This window comes from Oncorhynchus nerka, linkage group LG12 (assembly GCF_034236695.1).
Source record: "Oncorhynchus nerka isolate Pitt River linkage group LG12, Oner_Uvic_2.0, whole genome shotgun sequence".
Classification (NCBI taxonomy): domain Eukaryota; kingdom Metazoa; phylum Chordata; class Actinopteri; order Salmoniformes; family Salmonidae; genus Oncorhynchus; species Oncorhynchus nerka.
In genome coordinates, this window is record NC_088407.1 from 63,730,724 (window position 1) to 63,749,473 (window position 18,750).

Genomic DNA, 18,750 nt, shown 5'->3' on the forward strand with positions numbered 1-18,750 from the left:
TGAAAAATCCACTATAATTGAGAATTTCAATAAGCATTTTTCTACGGCTGGCCATGCTTTCCACCTGGCTACCCCTACCCCGGTCAACAGCACTGCACCCCCCACAGAAACTCGCCCAAGCCTTCCCCATTTCTCCTTCTCCCAAATCCAGTCAGCTGATGTTCTGAAAGAGCTGCAAAATCTGGATCCCTACAAATCAGCCGGGCTAGACAATCTGGACCCTTTCTTTCTAAAAATTATCAGCCGAAATTGTTGCAACCCCTTTCGTGTCGTCTGAGATTCCCAAAGATTGTAAAGCAGCTGCGGTCATCCCCCTCTTCAAAGGGGGGGACACTCTTGACCCAAACTGCTACAGACCTAAATCTATCCTACCCTGCCTTTCTAAGGTCTTCGAAAGCCAAGTCAACAAACAGATCACCGACCATTTTGAATCCCACCGCACCTTCTCCGCTATGCAATCTGGTTTCAAGGTCCTAAACGATATCTTAACAGCCATCGATAAGAAACAATACTGTGCAGCCTTATTAATTGACCTGGCCAAGGCTTTCGACTCTTGTCAATCACCACATCCTCATCGGAAGACTCGATAGCCTTGGTTTCTCAAATGATTGCCTCGTCTGGTTCACCAACTACTTCTCTGATCGAGTTCAGTGTGTCAAATCGGAGGGCCTGTTGTCCGGGCCTCTGGCAGTCTCTATGGGGGTGCCACAGGGTTCAATTCTTGAGAAACAAATTTGCAAAAAATTAGAAATCCTTTTTCTGCATATGGAACATTTTGAGCTCTTATTTCAGCTCATGAAACCAACACTTATGTTGCGTTTATATTTTTGTTCAGGATATAAGAACAGCATGGCGTGAAATTATATGACATGTTTAATATGGCTTCTCTGCGGCCTCTGCATGATGAACCATCATTGGATATCAGAGCGACGTCAACCAGAAACAGTGGACAGATGGTGGCATTGGTAAACCACCGCATTTATCCATGGAAAGATGACCAGGGCCTCCCAGGTGGCGCAGTGGGATTCTCTTTTCTGTATACATCAATGATGTCGCTCTTGCTGCTGGTGAGTCTCTGATCCACCTCTACGCAGACGACACCATTCTGTATACTTCTGGCCCTTCTTTGGACACTGTGTTAACAACCCTCCAGACGAGCTTCAATGCCATACACCTCTCCTTCCATGGCCTTCAACTGCTCTTAAAAACGAGTAAAACTAAATGCATGCTCTTCAACCGATCCTGCACCCGCCCGCCCGTCCAGCATCACTACTCTGGACGGTTCTGACATAGAATATGTGGACAACTACAAATACCTAGGTGTCTGGTTAAACTGTAAAACTCTCCTTCCAGACTCACATCAAACATCTCCAATCCAAAGTTAAATCTAGACTTGGCTTCTGCTTTCTCGGGAACAGGCACAGATCCCTGTGATTTGCGTGAAGAGGAGGCGGAGAAAAAGGGGCTGGAGGGTGGGCTGCCTTCTGAGAATTCGTAGGCGATCGAATAAACCCCCACTTTCTTCCATTATGCTAGCAAACGTGCAATCTTTGGACAATTTGGACATTCAAAACGGTAATATCTTATGCTTCACGGAGTCGTGGCTGAACGACGACAGTCAACATACAGCTGGCTGGTTATACACTACACTGGCAGGACAGAACAGCGGCGTCTGGTAAGACAAGGGGCGGTGGACTATGTATTTTTGTAAATAACAGCTGGTGCACGATATCTAAGGAAGTCTCGAGCTATTCCTCGCCTGAGGTAGAGTATCTCATGATAAGCTGTAGACCACACTATCTACCTAGAGTTTTCATCTGTATTTTTCATAGCAGTTTTACATACCACCACAGTCAGAGGCAGGCACTAAGACAGAAATGAATGAGCTGTATTTTGCCATAAGCAAACAAGAAAATGCTCACCCAGAGGCAGTGCTCCTAGTAGCCAGGGACTTTAATGCAGGGAAACTTAAATCTGTTTTACCAAATTTTTATCAGCATGTTAAATGTGCAACTAGAGGGAAAAAAACTTTGGACCACCTTTACTCCACACACAGAAGCATACAAAGCTCTCCCTCGCCCTCCATTTGGCAAATCTGACCATAATTCTATCCTCCTCATTCCTGCTTACAAGCAAAGATTTAAGCAGGAAGCACCAGTGACTAGATCAATAAAAAAGTGGTCAGATGAAGCAGATGCTAAGCAAAAGGACTGTTTTGCTAGCACAGACTGGAATATGTTCGGGGATTCCTCCGATGACATTGAGGAGTACACCAGTCACTGGCCTCATCAATAAGTGCATTGATGACGTCGTCCCCACAGTGCATACCCCAAACAGAAGCCATGGATTATAGGCAACATCCACACTGAGCTAAAGGCTAGAGCTGCCGCTTTCAAGGAGCGGGACTCTAAACCGGAAGCTTATAAGAAAACCCGCTATGCCCACCGAAGAACCATCAAACAGGCAAAGCATCAATATAGGACAAAGATCAAATCATACTACACCGGCTCTGACGCTCGTCGGATGTGGCAGGGCTTGCAAACCATTACAGACAACCAAGGGAAGCACCGCCGAGAGCTGCCCAGTGACACGAGCCGACCAGACGAGCTAAACTACTTCTATGCTCGCTTCGTGGGAAATAACACTGAAACATACATGAGCACCAGCTGTTCCAGATGACTGTGTGATCACGCTCTCCGCAGCCGATGTGAGTAAGACCTTTAAACAGGTCAACATTCACAAGGCCACAGGGCCAGACGGATTACCAGGACGTGTACTGTGAGCATGCGCTGACGAACTGGCAAGTGTCTTCATTGACATTTTCTGTCAGAGTCCGTAATACCAACATGTTTTAAGCAGACAACCATAGTGCCTGTGCCCAAGAACGCCAAGGTAACCTGCCTAAACGACTACCGACCCGAAGCACTCCCGTCTGTAGCTATGAAGTGCTTTGAAAAGCTGGTCATGGCTCTCATCAACACCATTGTCCCAGAAACCCCAGACCGACTCCACAGATGATGCAATCTATTTTGCACTCCGCACTGCCCTTTCCCACCAGGACATAAAGAAACACCAATGTGAGAATACTATTCATTGACTACAGCTCAGCGTTCAACACCGTTGTGCCCTCAATGCTCATCAATAAGCCAAGGACCCTGGGACTAAACACCTTCCTCTGCAACTGGATCCAGGACTTCCTGACGGGCCGCCCCCAGGTGGTAAGGGTAGGTAACAACACATCCGCCACGCTGATCCTCAACACAGGGACCCCTCAGGGGTGCGTGCTCAGTCCCCTCCTGTACTCTCTGTTCACTCATGACTGCACGGCCAGGCACGACTCCAACACCATCATCAAGTTTGCCAATGACACAACAGTGGTAGGCCTGATAGCCGGGAAGACAGCCTATAGGGAGGAGGTCAGAGACCTGGCCATGTGGTGCCAGGACATCAACCTCTCCCCAAACGTGATCAAGACAAAGGAGATGATTGTGGACTACAGGAAAAAGAAGACTGAGCACCCCCCATTCTCATCGATGGGGCTGCAGTGGAGCAGGTTGAGGGCTTCAAGTTCCTTGGTGTCCATCACCAACAAACTAACATGGTCCAAGCACACCAAGACAGTCATGTGAAGACAGCACAACAAAACCTATTCCCCCTCAGGAGTCTGAAAAGATTTGTCATGGGTCCTCAGATCCTCAAAAGGTTCTACAGGTACACCGTTGAGAGCATCCTGGTTGCATCATTGCCTGGCAACTGCCAGCTTCCTGCCATCCAAGATCTCTATGCAAGGCGGTGTCAGAGGAAGGCCAAAAGATTGTCAAAGACTCCAGCCACTCTAGTCATAGACTGTTCTCTCTGCTACTGCATGGCAAGCGTTACCGGAGCACCAAGTCTAGGTCCAAGAGGCTTCTAAACAGCTTCTATCCCCAAGCCATAAGACTCCTGAACACCCTAATCCAATGGCTACCCAGACTATGTGCACACTCCCTTTACACCGCTGCTACTGTCTGTTGTTATCATCTATGCATAGTCACTTTAATAACTCTACCTACATGTACATATTACCTCAACTAACCAGTGTCCCCGCACATTGACTCTGTACCGGTACCCCCCTGTATATTGTCTCGCTATTGCTATTTTACTGCTGCTCTTTAATTACTTGTTACTTTTATTTCTTATTCTTATCCATATTTTTTTAACTGCATTGTCGGTTAGGGGCTCTTAAGTAATCATTTCACTGTAAGATGTATTTGGCGCATGTAACTAATACAAATAAAATACATTTGTATCTTCCCATTGGTATCAGGGAGTCATGGCTCTGCAGTGACAGCCACATGAATCTGCTATATGGGCTCATGAAATTAAATGTTATTGGTCACATACACATGGTTAGCAGATGATAATGCGAGTGTAGCAGAATGCTTGTGCTTCTAGTTACGACAGTGCAGTACTATCTAACAAGTAATCTAACAATTCCCCACCAACTACCTAATACACACAAATTTAAAGGGGTGAATGAGAATATGTACATACATTTATGGATGAGCGATGGCCAAGCGGCATAGGCAAGGTGCAATAGATGGTATAAAATACAGTATATACATATGATATGACTAATATAAGATATGTAAACATCATTAGTGGCATTGTTGAAAGTGACTAGTGATCCATTTATTAAAGTGATTGGGTCTCAATGTAGGCAGCAGCCTCTCTGAGTTAGAGATTACTGTATAGCAGTCTGATGGCCTTGAGATAGAAGCTGTTTTTCAGTCGCTCTGTCGCTCTGTCCCAGCTTTGACACACCTGTACTGACCTCGACTTCTGGGTGGTAGCGGTGTGAACAGGCAGCGGCCCGGGTGGTTAATGTCCTTGATTATATTTTTGGCCTTCCTGTGACATCGGGTGCTGTAGGTGTCATGGAGGGCAGGTAGTTTGCCCCCAGTGATGCGTTGTGCTGACCGCACCACCCTCTGGAGAGTCTGGGTGGTGCAGTTGCCGTACCGGGCAGTTACACAGCCCGACAGGATGCTCTCAATTGTGCATCAGTAAAAGTTTGTATCTACCCTCTGGAGAGCCTTGCAATTGAAGGCGGTGCAGTTGCCATACCAGGCTGTGATACAGCCTGACAGGATGCTCTCGATTGTCACCCAAAACCCTGACAAACTTTTACAGATGCACAAGACACATTTCTTTAGCCTCCTGAGGTTGAAGAGGCGCTATTTCGCCTTCTTCAACACACTATCTGTGTGGGTGGACCTTTTCAGTTTGTCCGTGATGTGTACGCAGAGGAATTTAACTTTCCACCTTCTCCACCGCTGTCCCTTCGATGTGGATAGGTCGGTTCTCCTTCTGCTGTTTCCACGATCATCTCCTTTGTTTTGTTGAGTGAGATGTTGTTTTCCTGAAACCACCCTCCGAGTGCCCTCACCACCTCCGTGTAGGTTGTCTTGTCGTTGTTGGTAATCAAGCACACTACTGTTGTCTGCCCCCAGGTGGTAAGGGTAGGTAACAACACATCCGCCACGCTGATCCTCAACACAGGGACCCCTCAGGGGTGCGTGCTCAGTCCCCTCCTGTACTCTCTGTTCACTCATGACTGCACGGCCAGGCACGACTCCAACACCATCATCAAGTTTGCCAATGACACAACAGTGGTAGGCCTGATAGCCGGGAAGACAGCCTATAGGGAGGAGGTCAGAGACCTGGCCATGTGGTGCCAGGACATCAACCTCTCCCCAAACGTGATCAAGACAAAGGAGATGATTGTGGACTACAGGAAAAAGAAGACTGAGCACCCCCCATTCTCATCGATGGGGCTGCAGTGGAGCAGGTTGAGGGCTTCAAGTTCCTTGGTGTCCATCACCAACAAACTAACATGGTCCAAGCACACCAAGACAGTCATGTGAAGACAGCACAACAAAACCTATTCCCCCTCAGGAGTCTGAAAAGATTTGTCATGGGTCCTCAGATCCTCAAAAGGTTCTACAGGTACACCGTTGAGAGCATCCTGGTTGCATCATTGCCTGGCAACTGCCAGCTTCCTGCCATCCAAGATCTCTATGCAAGGCGGTGTCAGAGGAAGGCCAAAAAGATTGTCAAAGACTCCAGCCACTCTAGTCATAGACTGTTCTCTCTGCTACTGCATGGCAAGCGTTACCGGAGCACCAAGTCTAGGTCCAAGAGGCTTCTAAACAGCTTCTATCCCCAAGCCATAAGACTCCTGAACACCCTAATCCAATGGCTACCCAGACTATGTGCACACTCCCCTTTTACACCGCTGCTACTGTCTGTTGTTATCATCTATGCATAGTCACTTTAATAACTCTACCTACATGTACATATTACCTCAACTAACCAGTGTCCCCGCACATTGACTCTGTACCGGTACCCCCCTGTATATTGTCTCGCTATTGCTATTTTACTGCTGCTCTTTAATTACTTGTTACTTTTATTTCTTATTCTTATCCATATTTTTTTAACTGCATTGTCGGTTAGGGGCTCTTAAGTAATCATTTCACTGTAAGATGTATTTGGCGCATGTAACTAATACAAATAAAATACATTTGTATCTTCCCATTGGTATCAGGGAGTCATGGCTCTGCAGTGACAGCCACATGAATCTGCTATATGGGCTCATGAAATTAAATGTTATTGGTCACATACACATGGTTAGCAGATGATAATGCGAGTGTAGCAGAATGCTTGTGCTTCTAGTTACGACAGTGCAGTACTATCTAACAAGTAATCTAACAATTCCCCACCAACTACCTAATACACACAAATTTAAAGGGGTGAATGAGAATATGTACATACATTTATGGATGAGCGATGGCCAAGCGGCATAGGCAAGGTGCAATAGATGGTATAAAATACAGTATATACATATGATATGACTAATATAAGATATGTAAACATCATTAGTGGCATTGTTGAAAGTGACTAGTGATCCATTTATTAAAGTGATTGGGTCTCAATGTAGGCAGCAGCCTCTCTGAGTTAGAGATTACTGTATAGCAGTCTGATGGCCTTGAGATAGAAGCTGTTTTTCAGTCGCTCTGTCGCTCTGTCCCAGCTTTGACACACCTGTACTGACCTCGACTTCTGGGTGGTAGCGGTGTGAACAGGCAGCGGCCCGGGTGGTTAATGTCCTTGATTATATTTTTGGCCTTCCTGTGACATCGGGTGCTGTAGGTGTCATGGAGGGCAGGTAGTTTGCCCCCGGTGATGCGTTGTGCTGACCGCACCACCCTCTGGAGAGTCTGGGTGGTGCAGTTGCCGTACCGGGCAGTTACACAGCCCGACAGGATGCTCTCAATTGTGCATCAGTAAAAGTTTGTATCTACCCTCTGGAGAGCCTTGCAATTGAAGGCGGTGCAGTTGCCATACCAGGCTGTGATACAGCCTGACAGGATGCTCTCGATTGTCACCCAAAACCCTGACAAACTTTTACAGATGCACAAGACACATTTCTTTAGCCTCCTGAGGTTGAAGAGGCGCTATTTCGCCTTCTTCAACACACTATCTGTGTGGGTGGACCTTTTCAGTTTGTCCGTGATGTGTACGCAGAGGAATTTAACTTTCCACCTTCTCCACCGCTGTCCCTTCGATGTGGATAGGTCGGTTCTCCTTCTGCTGTTTCCACGATCATCTCCTTTGTTTTGTTGAGTGAGATGTTGTTTTCCTGAAACCACCCTCCGAGTGCCCTCACCACCTCCGTGTAGGTTGTCTTGTCGTTGTTGGTAATCAAGCACACTACTGTTGTCTGCAAACTTGATGATTGAGTTGAAGGCGTGAATGGCCACGCAGTCGTGGATGAACAGGGAGTACAGGAGGGGGCTGATCATGCACCCTTGTGGGGCCATTGTTGAGGGTCAACGAACTGGAGATGTTGTTTCCTACCATCACCACCTGGGGGCGGCCCGTCAAAGTCCAGGACTCAATTGCACAGGGCGGGATTGAAACCCAGGGCCTCGTGCTTGATGATGAGCTTGGAGGGTTCTATGTATGGTGTTGAATGCTGAGCTGTAGTCAATGAACAGCATTCTTACTTGGGTATTCCTCTTGCCCAGATGGGATAGGGTAGCGTGATGGCGATCGTATCGTCTGTGGACCTGTTGGGGCGGTATGCAAACTGAAGTGGGTCTAGGATTGCCGGTAAGGTGGAAGTGATGTGATCCTTGACATGTCAATCAAAGCACTTCATGATGACAGGGCGTAATATGGGGCGATAGTAATTTAGTTCAGTTGTCTTTGCCTTTGGTACAGGAACAATGGTGGCAATCTTGAAGCATGTGGGGACAGCAGACTCGGATAGAGAGCGACTGAATATGTCCGTAAACACACCAGCCTGCTGGTCTGCGCATGCTCCGAGGACGCGGCTAGGGATGCCTTCTGGGCCAGCAGCCTTGCGAGGGTCAACTTTTTTGGGATAGGGGGCAGTATTCGGAAGTTTGGATGACTGAGGTGCCCAAAGTAAACTGCCTGCTACTCAGGCCTAGAAGCTAGGGTATGCATATAATTGGTAGATTTGGATAGAAAACACTCTAAAGTTTACAAAACGGTTAAAATAATGTCCGTGAGTATAACAGAACTGATATGGCAGGCTACAACCTGAGAAGAATCCATCCATGAAATGCTATTATTTTGAAATGCCTGTTTTTCCATTGAAAGCCTATCCACCATACAAAGACTTATGACGCAGTTCACGATTCCTATGGCTTCCACTACATGAGGCCAGTCTTTAGGCATTGTTTCAGGATTTTACTCAAAAAAATGAGGGAGAAACACCACTTTCAATGAGAGGCCAGTGGAAATTTCCAGAGATGTGTCCTGCGCGATCCCGAGAGCTCGCCTTTCTTGTTTTTCCTTTTCTATTGACGAAGCTATTGTCCGGTTGAAATATGATCGATTATTTATGACAAAAACAACCTGAGGATTGATTATAAACATCGTATGACATGTTTCTACAAACTTTTATGATTTTTCGTCTGCCTGCTGTGACCGCGCTTTGTGCCAATGGATTATTGAACAAAACGCACCAACAAACCTGAGGTTTTTGGACATAAACAGGGATTTTATTGAACAAAGCAAACATTTATTGTGTCACATGGAGTCTTGTGAGTGCAACCATACAAAGATCATCAAAGGTACGTGATAAATTCTATCGTTATTTCTGACTTTTGTTACTCCTCTACTTGGCTGGTTACTGTTTAATTATTTGTCTGCTGGGCGCTGTTCTCAGATAATCGCATGGTTTGCTTTCACCGCAAATCCTTTTTGAAATCTGACACAGCGGTTGGATTAACAATAAATTCATCTTTAAGCTGATGTATAACACTTGTATGTTTTAGGAATTTTTATTATGAGTATTTCTGTTTTTGAATTTGGCGCTCTGCAATTTCACTTGCTGTTGTCGAGGACACTACCGTCCCGCCCATCCCAAGGAAGTTAATACGTTTAACTGTTTTGCTCATGTCGGCCACAGAGAAGGAGAGAGGGGGGGGTGCAGTCCTTGTTAGAGGTCTGCAAGAATGGCACTGTATTATCCTCAATGCGGGCCACATACGTCTCGTGTCTGAGTCGTTGAATTGCGACTCCACTTTGTCCCTGTACCGGCATTTCGTTTGTTTGATTGCCTTGCGGAGGGAATAACTACACTGTTTATATTCAGCGATGTTCCCAGACGTCTTTCCATGGTTAAATGTGGTGGTTTGCGCTTTCAGTTTGCCGCGAATACCGCCATCCATCCATGGTTTCTGGTTAGGGTAGGTTTTAATAGTCACAGTGGGTACAGCTGGGTACAGCCCGGTGGCTGAACCGATTCCGACAACATATTTCTGTGAAACAGAGAATGTTACAAATCTGTCTCTCTGGAAGGCAACCCTTGTTCGAATTTCATCTACCTTGTTGTCAAGAGACTGGACATTGGTGAATAGTATACTTTGGAGCAGTGGGCGATGTGCACGTCTACAGAGCCGAGGCACAGTTGTTTTGGTTCGGCTTCTGGGATTAGATCCATTGTCCTGGGTGCTGGTCCAAACAGAGGACCCGCTTCGGGTATGTCCTATTCCTGGTCGTAATGTTGGTAAGTTGATGTCGCTCTTATATCCAATAGTTCTTCCCGGCTGTATGTAATAAGACTTAAGATTTCCTGGGGTAACAATGTAAGAAATAATACATTAAAAAAACTAAATACTGCAAGGTTTCCTAAGGACTCGAAGCGAGGCGACCATCTTAGTCGGCATCATTTTGTATAGTAGGGTAATAGACAAGAGTTTGACGTCACTTCCTCCTTGACATAAGGAACTTGGTATGTCCTCAAACATGTAGAGCTGTTGTGGAGAAAGTTGGGATTCGTTGTTGTGTATGTACAAACTGAACCATTGTCCCTGTGCTGCAGGACCGCCTGTTCTTTGTGATGGAGTTTGTCAACGGGGGCGACCTCATGTTCCACATCCAGAAGTCCAGGAAGTTTGAGGAAGGCCGTGCTTGCTTCTACACTGCTGAGATCACCTCTGCACTCATGTTCCTGCACAGCAAGGGCATCCTCTACAGGTCCAATGCACACATTTACATTACATTTAAGTCATTTAGCAGACGCTCTTATCCAGAGCGACTTACAAATTGGTGCATTCACCTTATGACATCCAGTGGAACAGTAGTGCATCTAAATCTTTTAAGGGGGGGGGTGAGAGGGATTACTTTATCCTATCCTAGGTATTCCTTAAAGAGGTGGGGTTTCAGGTGTCTCCGGAAGGTGGTGATTGACTCCGCTGTCCTGGCGTCGTGAGGGAGTTTGTTCCACCATTGGGGGGCCAGAGCAGCGAACAGTTTTGACTGGGCTGAGCGGGAACTGTACTTCCTCAGTGGTAGGGAGGCGAGCAGGCCAGAGGTGGATGAACGCAGTGCCCTTGTTTGGGTGTAGGGCCTGATCAGAGCCTGGAGGTACTGAGGTGCCGTTCCCTCACAGCTCCGTAGGCAAGCACCATGGTCTTGTAGCGGATGCGAGCTTCAACTGGAAGCCAGTGGAGAGAGCGGAGGAGCGGGGTGACGTGAGAGAACTTGGGAAGGTTGAACACCAGACGGGCTGCGGCGTTCTGGATGAGCTGTAGGGGTTTAATGGCACAGGCAGGGAGCCCAGCCAACAGCGAGTTGCAGTAATCCAGACGGGAGATGACAAGTGCCTAGATTAGGACCTGCGCCGCTTCCTGTGTGAGGCAGGGTCGTACTCTGCGGATGTTGTAGAGCATGAACCTACAGGAACGGGCCACCGCCTTGATGTTAGTTGAGAACGACAGGGTGTTGTCCAGGATCACGCCAAGGTTCTTAGCGCTCTGGGAGGAGGACACAATGGAGTTGTCAACCGTGATGGCGAGATCATGGAACGGGCAGTCCTTCCCCGGGAGGAAGAGCAGCTCCGTCTTGCCGAGGTTCAGCTTGAGGTGGTGATCCGTCATCCACACTGATATGTCTGCCAGACATGCAGAGATGCGATTCGCCACCTGGTCATCAGAAGGGGGAAAGGAGAAGATTAATTGTGTGTCGTCTGCATAGCAATGATAGGAGAGACCATGTGAGGTTATGACAGAGCCAAGTGACTTGGTGTATAGCGAGAATAGGAGAGGGCCTAGAACAGAGCCTGGGGGACACCAGTGGTGAGAGCACGTGGTGTGGAGACGGATTCTCGCCACGCCACCTGGTAGGAGCGACCTGTCAGGTAGGACGCAATCCAAGCGTGGGCCGCGCCGGAGATGCCCAACTCGGAGAGGGTGGAGAGGAGGATCTGATGGTTCACAGTATCGAAGGCAGCCGATAGGTCCAGAAGGATGAGAGCAGAGGAGAGAGAGTTAGCTTTAGCAGTGCGGAGCGCTCCGTGATACAGAGAAGAGCAGTCTCAGTTGAATGACTAGTCTTGAAACCTGACTGATTTGGATCAAGAAGGTCATTCTGAGAGAGATAGCGGGAGAGCTGGCCAAGGACGGCACGTTCAAGAGTTTTGGAGAGAAAAGAAAGAAGGGATACTGGTCTGTAGTTGTTGACATCGGAGGGATCGAGTGTAGGTTTTTTCAGAAGGGGTGCAACTCTCGCTCTCTTGAAGACGGAAGGGACGTAGCCAGCGGTCAGGGATGAGTTGATGAGCGAGGTGAGGTAAGGGAGAAGGTCTCCGGAAATGGTCTGGAGAAGAGAGGAGGGGATAGGGTCAAGCGGGCAGGTTGTTGGGCGGCCGGCCGTCACAAGACGCGAGATTTCATCTGGAGAGAGAGGGGAGAAAGAGGTCAGAGCACAGGGTAGGGCAGTGTGAGCAGAACCAGCGGGGTCGTTTGACTTAGCAAACGAGGATCGGATGTCGTCGACCTTCTTTTCAAAATGGTTGACGAAGTCATCTGCAGAGAGGAGGGGGGGGGGGGGAGGAGGATTCAGGAGGGAGGAGAAGGTTGCAAAGAGCTTCCTAGGGTTAGAGGCAGATGCTTGGAATTTAGAGTGGTAGAAAGTGGCTTTAGCAGCAGAGAGAGAAGAGGAAAATGTAGAGAGGAGGGAGTGAAAGGATGTCAGGTCCGCAGGGAGGCGAGTTTTCCTCCATTTCCGCCGGCTGCCCGGAGCCCTGTTCTGTGAGCTCGCAATGAGTCGTCGAGCCACGGAGCGGGAGGGGAGGACCGAGCCGGCCTGGAGGATAGGGGACATAGAGAGTCAAAGGATGCAGAAAGGGAGGAGAGGAGGGTTGAGGAGGCAGAATCAGGAGATAGGTTGGAGAAGGTTTGAGCAGAGGGAAGAGATGATAGGATGGAAGAGGAGAGAGTAGCGGGGGAGAGAGAGCGAAGGTTGGGACGGCGCGATACCATCCGAGTAGGGGCAGTGTGGGAAGTGTTGGATGAGAGCGAGAGGGAAAAGGATACAAGGTAGTGGTCGGAGACTTGGAGGGGAGTTGCAATGAGGTTAGTGGAAGAACAGCATCTAGTAAAGATGAGGTCGAGCGTATTTCCTGCCTTGTGAGTAGGGGGGAAGGTGAGAGGGTGAGGTCAAAAGAGGAGAGGAGTGGAAAGAAGGAGGCAGAGAGGAATGAGTCAAAGGTAGACGTGGGGAGGTTAAAGTCGCCCAGAACTGTGAGAGGTGAGCCGTCCTCAGGAAAGGAGCTTATCAAGGCATCAAGCTCATTGATGAACTCCTCCGAGGGAACCTGGAGGGCGATAAATGATAAGGATGTTAAGCTTGAAAGGGCTGGTAACTGTGATAGCATGGAATTCAAAGGAGGCGATAGACAGATGGGTAAGGGGAGAAAGAGAGAATGACCACTTGGGAGAGATGAGGATCCCGGTGCCACCACCCCGCTGACCAGAAGCTCTCGGGTGTGCGAGAACACGTGGGCAGACGAAGAGAGAGCAGTAGGAGTAGCAGTGTTGTCTGTGGTGATCCATGTTTCCGTCAGTGCCAAGAAGTCGAGGGACTGGAGGGAGGCATAGGCTGAGATGAACTCTGCCTTGTTGGCCGCAGATCGGCAGTTCCAGAGGCTACCGGAGACTTGGAACTCCACGTGGGTCGTGCGCGCTGGGACCACCAGATTAGGGTGGCCGCGGCCACGCGGTGTGGAGCGTTTGTATGGTCTGTGCAGAGAGGAGAGAACAGGGATAGACAGACACATAGTTGACAGGCTACACAAGAGGCTACGCTAATGCAAAGGAGATTGGAATGACAAGTGGACTACACGTCTCGAGTGTTCAGAAAGTTAAGCTTACGTAGCAAGAATCTTATTGACTAAAATGATTAAAATGATACAGTACTGCTGAAGTAGGCTAGCTGGCAGAGGCTGCGTTGTTGACTATGTAGGCTAGCTGGCAGTGGCTGCGTTGTTGACACTACACTAATCAAGTCGTTCCGTTGAGTGTAATAGTTTCTACTGTGCTGCTATTCGGGGCTAGCTGGCTAGCTAGCAGTGTTGATTACGTTACGTTGCGTTAAAATAACGACAATAGCTGGCTAGCTAACCTAGGAAGTCGCTCTAGACTACACAATTATCTTTGATACAAAGACGGCTATGTAGCTAGCTATGTAGCTAGCTACGATCAAACAAATCAAGCCGTTGTACTGTAATGAAATGAAATGAAAAATGTGATACACACACACACACACACACACACACACACACACAATCACATGCTCTTATATAGAGACAGCTAACCTTTTCATTGAAGTGATGCCAAGGTGGCAGATGACTGGTTCTAATCCATCTAGATTTCTGTGTGGTCTTTTAATAGTCTTTTTACAGGGTTGTTGTCCACTTACCGTGATGGCCAACACAACGGTCTCTCTGCCAAACCTCATGTTGATTAAGGTGGCAGCAGGATCTGAGCGGCTACGCTATATGTTGAGTTTATATTTAGATAGCCCTCCATGTCAGCACCACATAGTATGACTGCTAGATTGATGCGACGAGCTAATGTCTTTTCCTGGAAATACCCTAACCCTAGAACACCAGGTCTTGCTCTATAACAGTACTAAAGACCCTGTGCTGACTTCTCAACATATGATCCCAGATGTAGCCCAAGTGTATTATGTAACCTAATCACCTTCTTGTCTTAACTACTGTATATCTTCCTCGTGCTCTTTCACCTCTAGGTAAAGGGCTCATTATCAGCCATTCAGGGGCAATAAAATGGAGCAACAAAATGCTAAGCTAATAGTACCCAATGTCAAAATGTTACAGACCACAAGGTCCCCTCCTTGACTAGTCCTTAATCTCTTTAGGTTTGCTCACTGTGCTGTTAGTCATTCTTACATTTTTGAAGTCCAGATATGTAAATGGTTTGGGTTAGTAAGTCAGTAAGTCACCAACTACTCCCTCTACTAGTACTTTCCGCTCCCTGTATGATTGGGAAGCACTTGGTTCCTCTCTCTATGGCTGCAGCTGTTTCCCAATCACCAGTTGGAGATGTGATTCACAGCAGATCAAGTCAGCATGCGGCAGACGTTCAGAATGCACTGAGATGTTTCCAGCATGGCAGTTTGACCCCAAGGTCATAAACACACTGTGACTATGACCTACATATCATAGACAAAGGTCTAATGTCTCTAATATCTACGCTAGATTCACTGCCCAGCCGTGCCACTCACAGGAAGTGATGAAGAGGAATTAGGTGGATGAGGTAGAGACTGAGGTTGGAGTAGAGAGCCAAACAAAAACTGAGATAAACCAGAGGACAGGAAGCAGGCAGGGTTTGTGATTAAGTGGAGGGTAATTCTTTAGTAAAATGGTGTCATTGGACTCCAGCCTGAAAACCCCACCACCCACTGGTCACAAACTGTTTGAATCAACGTTGTTTCAACCTAATTTGAGAGATTAATGTAATTTGGCGTGAAATGTGCAAATCGATCCCAGAACAGCAGCAAAGGACCTTGTGCAGATGCTGGAGGAAACGGGTACAAAAGTACTTATATCCACAGTAAACCATATATCGATATATCCTATATCCGGAGAAGACAAGGTGAGCGCTACCATCAGTCCTGTGTCATGCCAACAGTAAAGCATCCCGAGACCATTCATGTGTGGGGTTGCTTCTCAGCCAAGGAAGTGGGCTCACTCACATCCTCCGAAACCAACTTATCCCAACCATCCATGAACAGTTTGGTGACGAACAATGCCTTTTCCAGCATATGGAACAGTTTGCCATAAGGCAAAAGTAGGGAACAAAACATTGATATTTTGGGTCCATGGCCAGGAAACTCCCCAGACGCTAATCCCATTGAGAACTTGTGGTCAATCCTCAAGAGGCGGGTGGACAAACAAAAACCCACAAATTCTGACAAACTCCAAGCATTGATTATGCAAGAATGGGCTGCCATCAGTCAGGATGTGGCCCAGAAGTTAATTGACATCATGCCATGGCGGATTGCAGAGGTCTTGAAAAAGAAGGGTCAATAGAAGCCTTTGACACTTATGAAATGCTTGTAATTATACTTCAGTATTCCATAGTAACATCTGACAAAAATATCTAAAGACACTGAAGCAGCAAACTTAGTGGAAATTAATATTTGTGTCATTCTCAACTTTTGGCCACGACTGCATGTACCTCCAACTTCAACTGTATTGTCTTTTATTTGATTTTTTTTACCCTAGGTTGAATTGAAACAAAAGTCGTTGATGACTTTGCAAATGCTTTTTAGGCCTAAAAAGTATCATTGAAATACTGTATGACTTATAAAGTATGCTTACATTTAATTTGCTTTGTTAAAATTTCGCTTTGGAATGGCTGATAGCAACAGTGAATATATTTAGTTACTAAGAGATCTCTCAAAATCATTCTCACGATAGCACATTGATAGTAGTCAGTGACAAATAATAAAGCTGATGGATAGCTGTAGATATATAAACTCTCCGATTGTTTTTTTCTGATAGTGGATATAACGGTATTTCAAAAGGTGCAAATTCAACATATTTTATATAAGGTTTATCTATGTTGAAAATATGTTGAAACCATGATGACATAATCCTGTGATTCAAATTTCACCCTTAAAACAACAATTTCACATTCAATATGTTGAAAAATTACATTGAAACAATGTTGATTCAACCAATTTGTGCCCAGTGGGATATTACATTTTATTAAATTGTAGACAAACTGGAATTTGACAACCAAACACAATTTGATATCACTTTTGCAATACAGTAAATTCCCTATTAACTTGTTAACAAATTATGTGTTGGATTCACATCTCTAACTTCAACAACAAAAATGTAAAGAATAAGATTAAGCCAGTGGCTCAGATGAAACTATCCAAGCATTAGATATCCTTGAAATGTTGATATTTGGTTGCGTGGTCAACCAAACACAATTCAATAATCTTTCATATGTAACAGTATTTATTCAACCTTTTAAATGAGTAACACATCTATGGCCACATTTTGAGGTTAGCCTACTGTAACTCTAAATCTCTTACGTAATCAAGCGTGCATGTTCAAGATAGCATTCAAAGGTTGCAGGTCTGTGGAGATCTTCAGTTGCTTTCATAATCTGTGCAGAATCTTGAACAGCATTGATCACTTGCACTATGTACTTTTAATGTAATCTCAACTGCAACCCAGGACATTTGGTTGTTCTATTAGATGAAGCTCATAAAACGTTAAGTTGATGTATAAATACAAATATCTGACATTGTATTCCCATTTGAACTTTGTTATGCTTTTAAATGGTTGACAGCGCAGTAATAACACATTTAGATGACAACTAAACCAAAAATCAAACATATTGTTTTTCTACTGTAATTTGGTTGTGCTTTTATACTGAACAAAAATATAAATGCAACATGCAACAATTTCATTGATTTTTACTGAGTTACAGTTCATATGAGGAACTCAGTCAATTGAAATAAATTCATTAGGACCTAATCTATGCATTTCACATGACTGTTGGTCACAGATATCTTAAACAAATGGGCCTCAGGATCTTGTTACGATATTTTTGTGCATTAAAATTGCCCTCGATTTAAATGCAATTGTGTTCATTGTTTGTAGCTTATACCCATACCATAACCCCGGCACTCTGTTCACAACGTTGACATCAGCAAACCGCTCACCCACACTACGCCATACACGTGGTCTGCGGTTGTTAGGCCGGTTGGATGTACTGCCAAATTTTTTAAAATGACGTTGGAGGTGGTTTATGGTAGATAAATTAACATTTAATTATCTGGCAACTGCACTGGTGGCTAATCCTTTTGTCAACATGCCAATTGCACGCCCCCTCAAAATTGTCCACATCTCTGGCATTGTGTTGTGTGACAAAACTGCACATTTTACAAAAGGTGCACCTGTGTATTGATCATGCTGTTTAATCGGCTTCTTAGAGTAATGGTGCCGATAGAGAGGGCTGCCTCACTTCTAGTCCTTAGGAAACTTTGCAGTATTTAAAAATATATATACAGTGGGGCAAAAAAGTATTTAGTCAGCCACCAATTGTGCAAGTTCTCCCACTTAAAAATATGAGAGGCCTGTAATTTTCATCATAGGTACACTTCAACTATTACAGACAAAATGAGAAAAAAATCCAGAAAATCACATTGTAGGATTTTTTATGAATTTATTTGCAAATTATACAAGGCCCTCCCTCCCTCCCCCGCCCTCCTTTCGGCAAATCTGACCATGGCTCCATTTTGCTCCTCCCTTCCTATAGGCAGAAACTCAAACAGGATGTACCCGTGCTAAGGACTATACACATACGTCTCGTGTATGAGTCCTTGAATTGCGACTCCACTTTGTCTCTATACTGACATTTTGCTTGTTTGATTCCCTTGTGGAGGGAATAACTACACTGTTTGTATTCGGCCATATTCCTAGTCACCTGTCCATGTTTATTATCTTGGCAAAGGAGACATTCTCACTAACAGGGATGTAAACAAATTTGTGCACAAAATGAGAGAAATAAGCTTTTTGTGTGTATGGAACATTTCTGTGATATTTTATTTCAGCTCATGAAACATGGGACCAACACTTTACATGTTGCATTTATATTTTTGTTCAGTATAGAATCACAAGCTTCATGTAGTAAATGCGTGCTAGGAGTATGGGAGCAAATATTATACTTTAGACTGCTTTATTTCTACAAGTCTTTTTTTGCCCTGTGTTTGTTTTGCAGTGAGCCAGAGGCACCATGAGGAACTGAGTCAGTCAGGACAGGAAACACCAGATTAAACCAACCACACTATACTTCCATTAATGTGTGTCTGTGTGGCTTCACTCTATTTCTTTTTCCTCACTCCCTC

General features: G+C 45.8%; 1 protein-coding gene across 1 annotated transcript in view; it reads left to right on the forward strand.

The window, feature by feature from the left end:
- Nucleotides 1-18,750, forward strand: part of prkcha (protein kinase C, eta, a) — a 60,759-nt gene that overhangs the window by 30,177 nt on the left and 11,832 nt on the right. Inside the window, exon 11 of the mRNA XM_029675521.2 lies at nucleotides 10,400-10,554. Coding sequence (XP_029531381.1) covers nucleotides 10,400-10,554 — 155 coding nt within the window. The remainder of the gene's footprint in view (nucleotides 1-10,399; nucleotides 10,555-18,750) is intronic.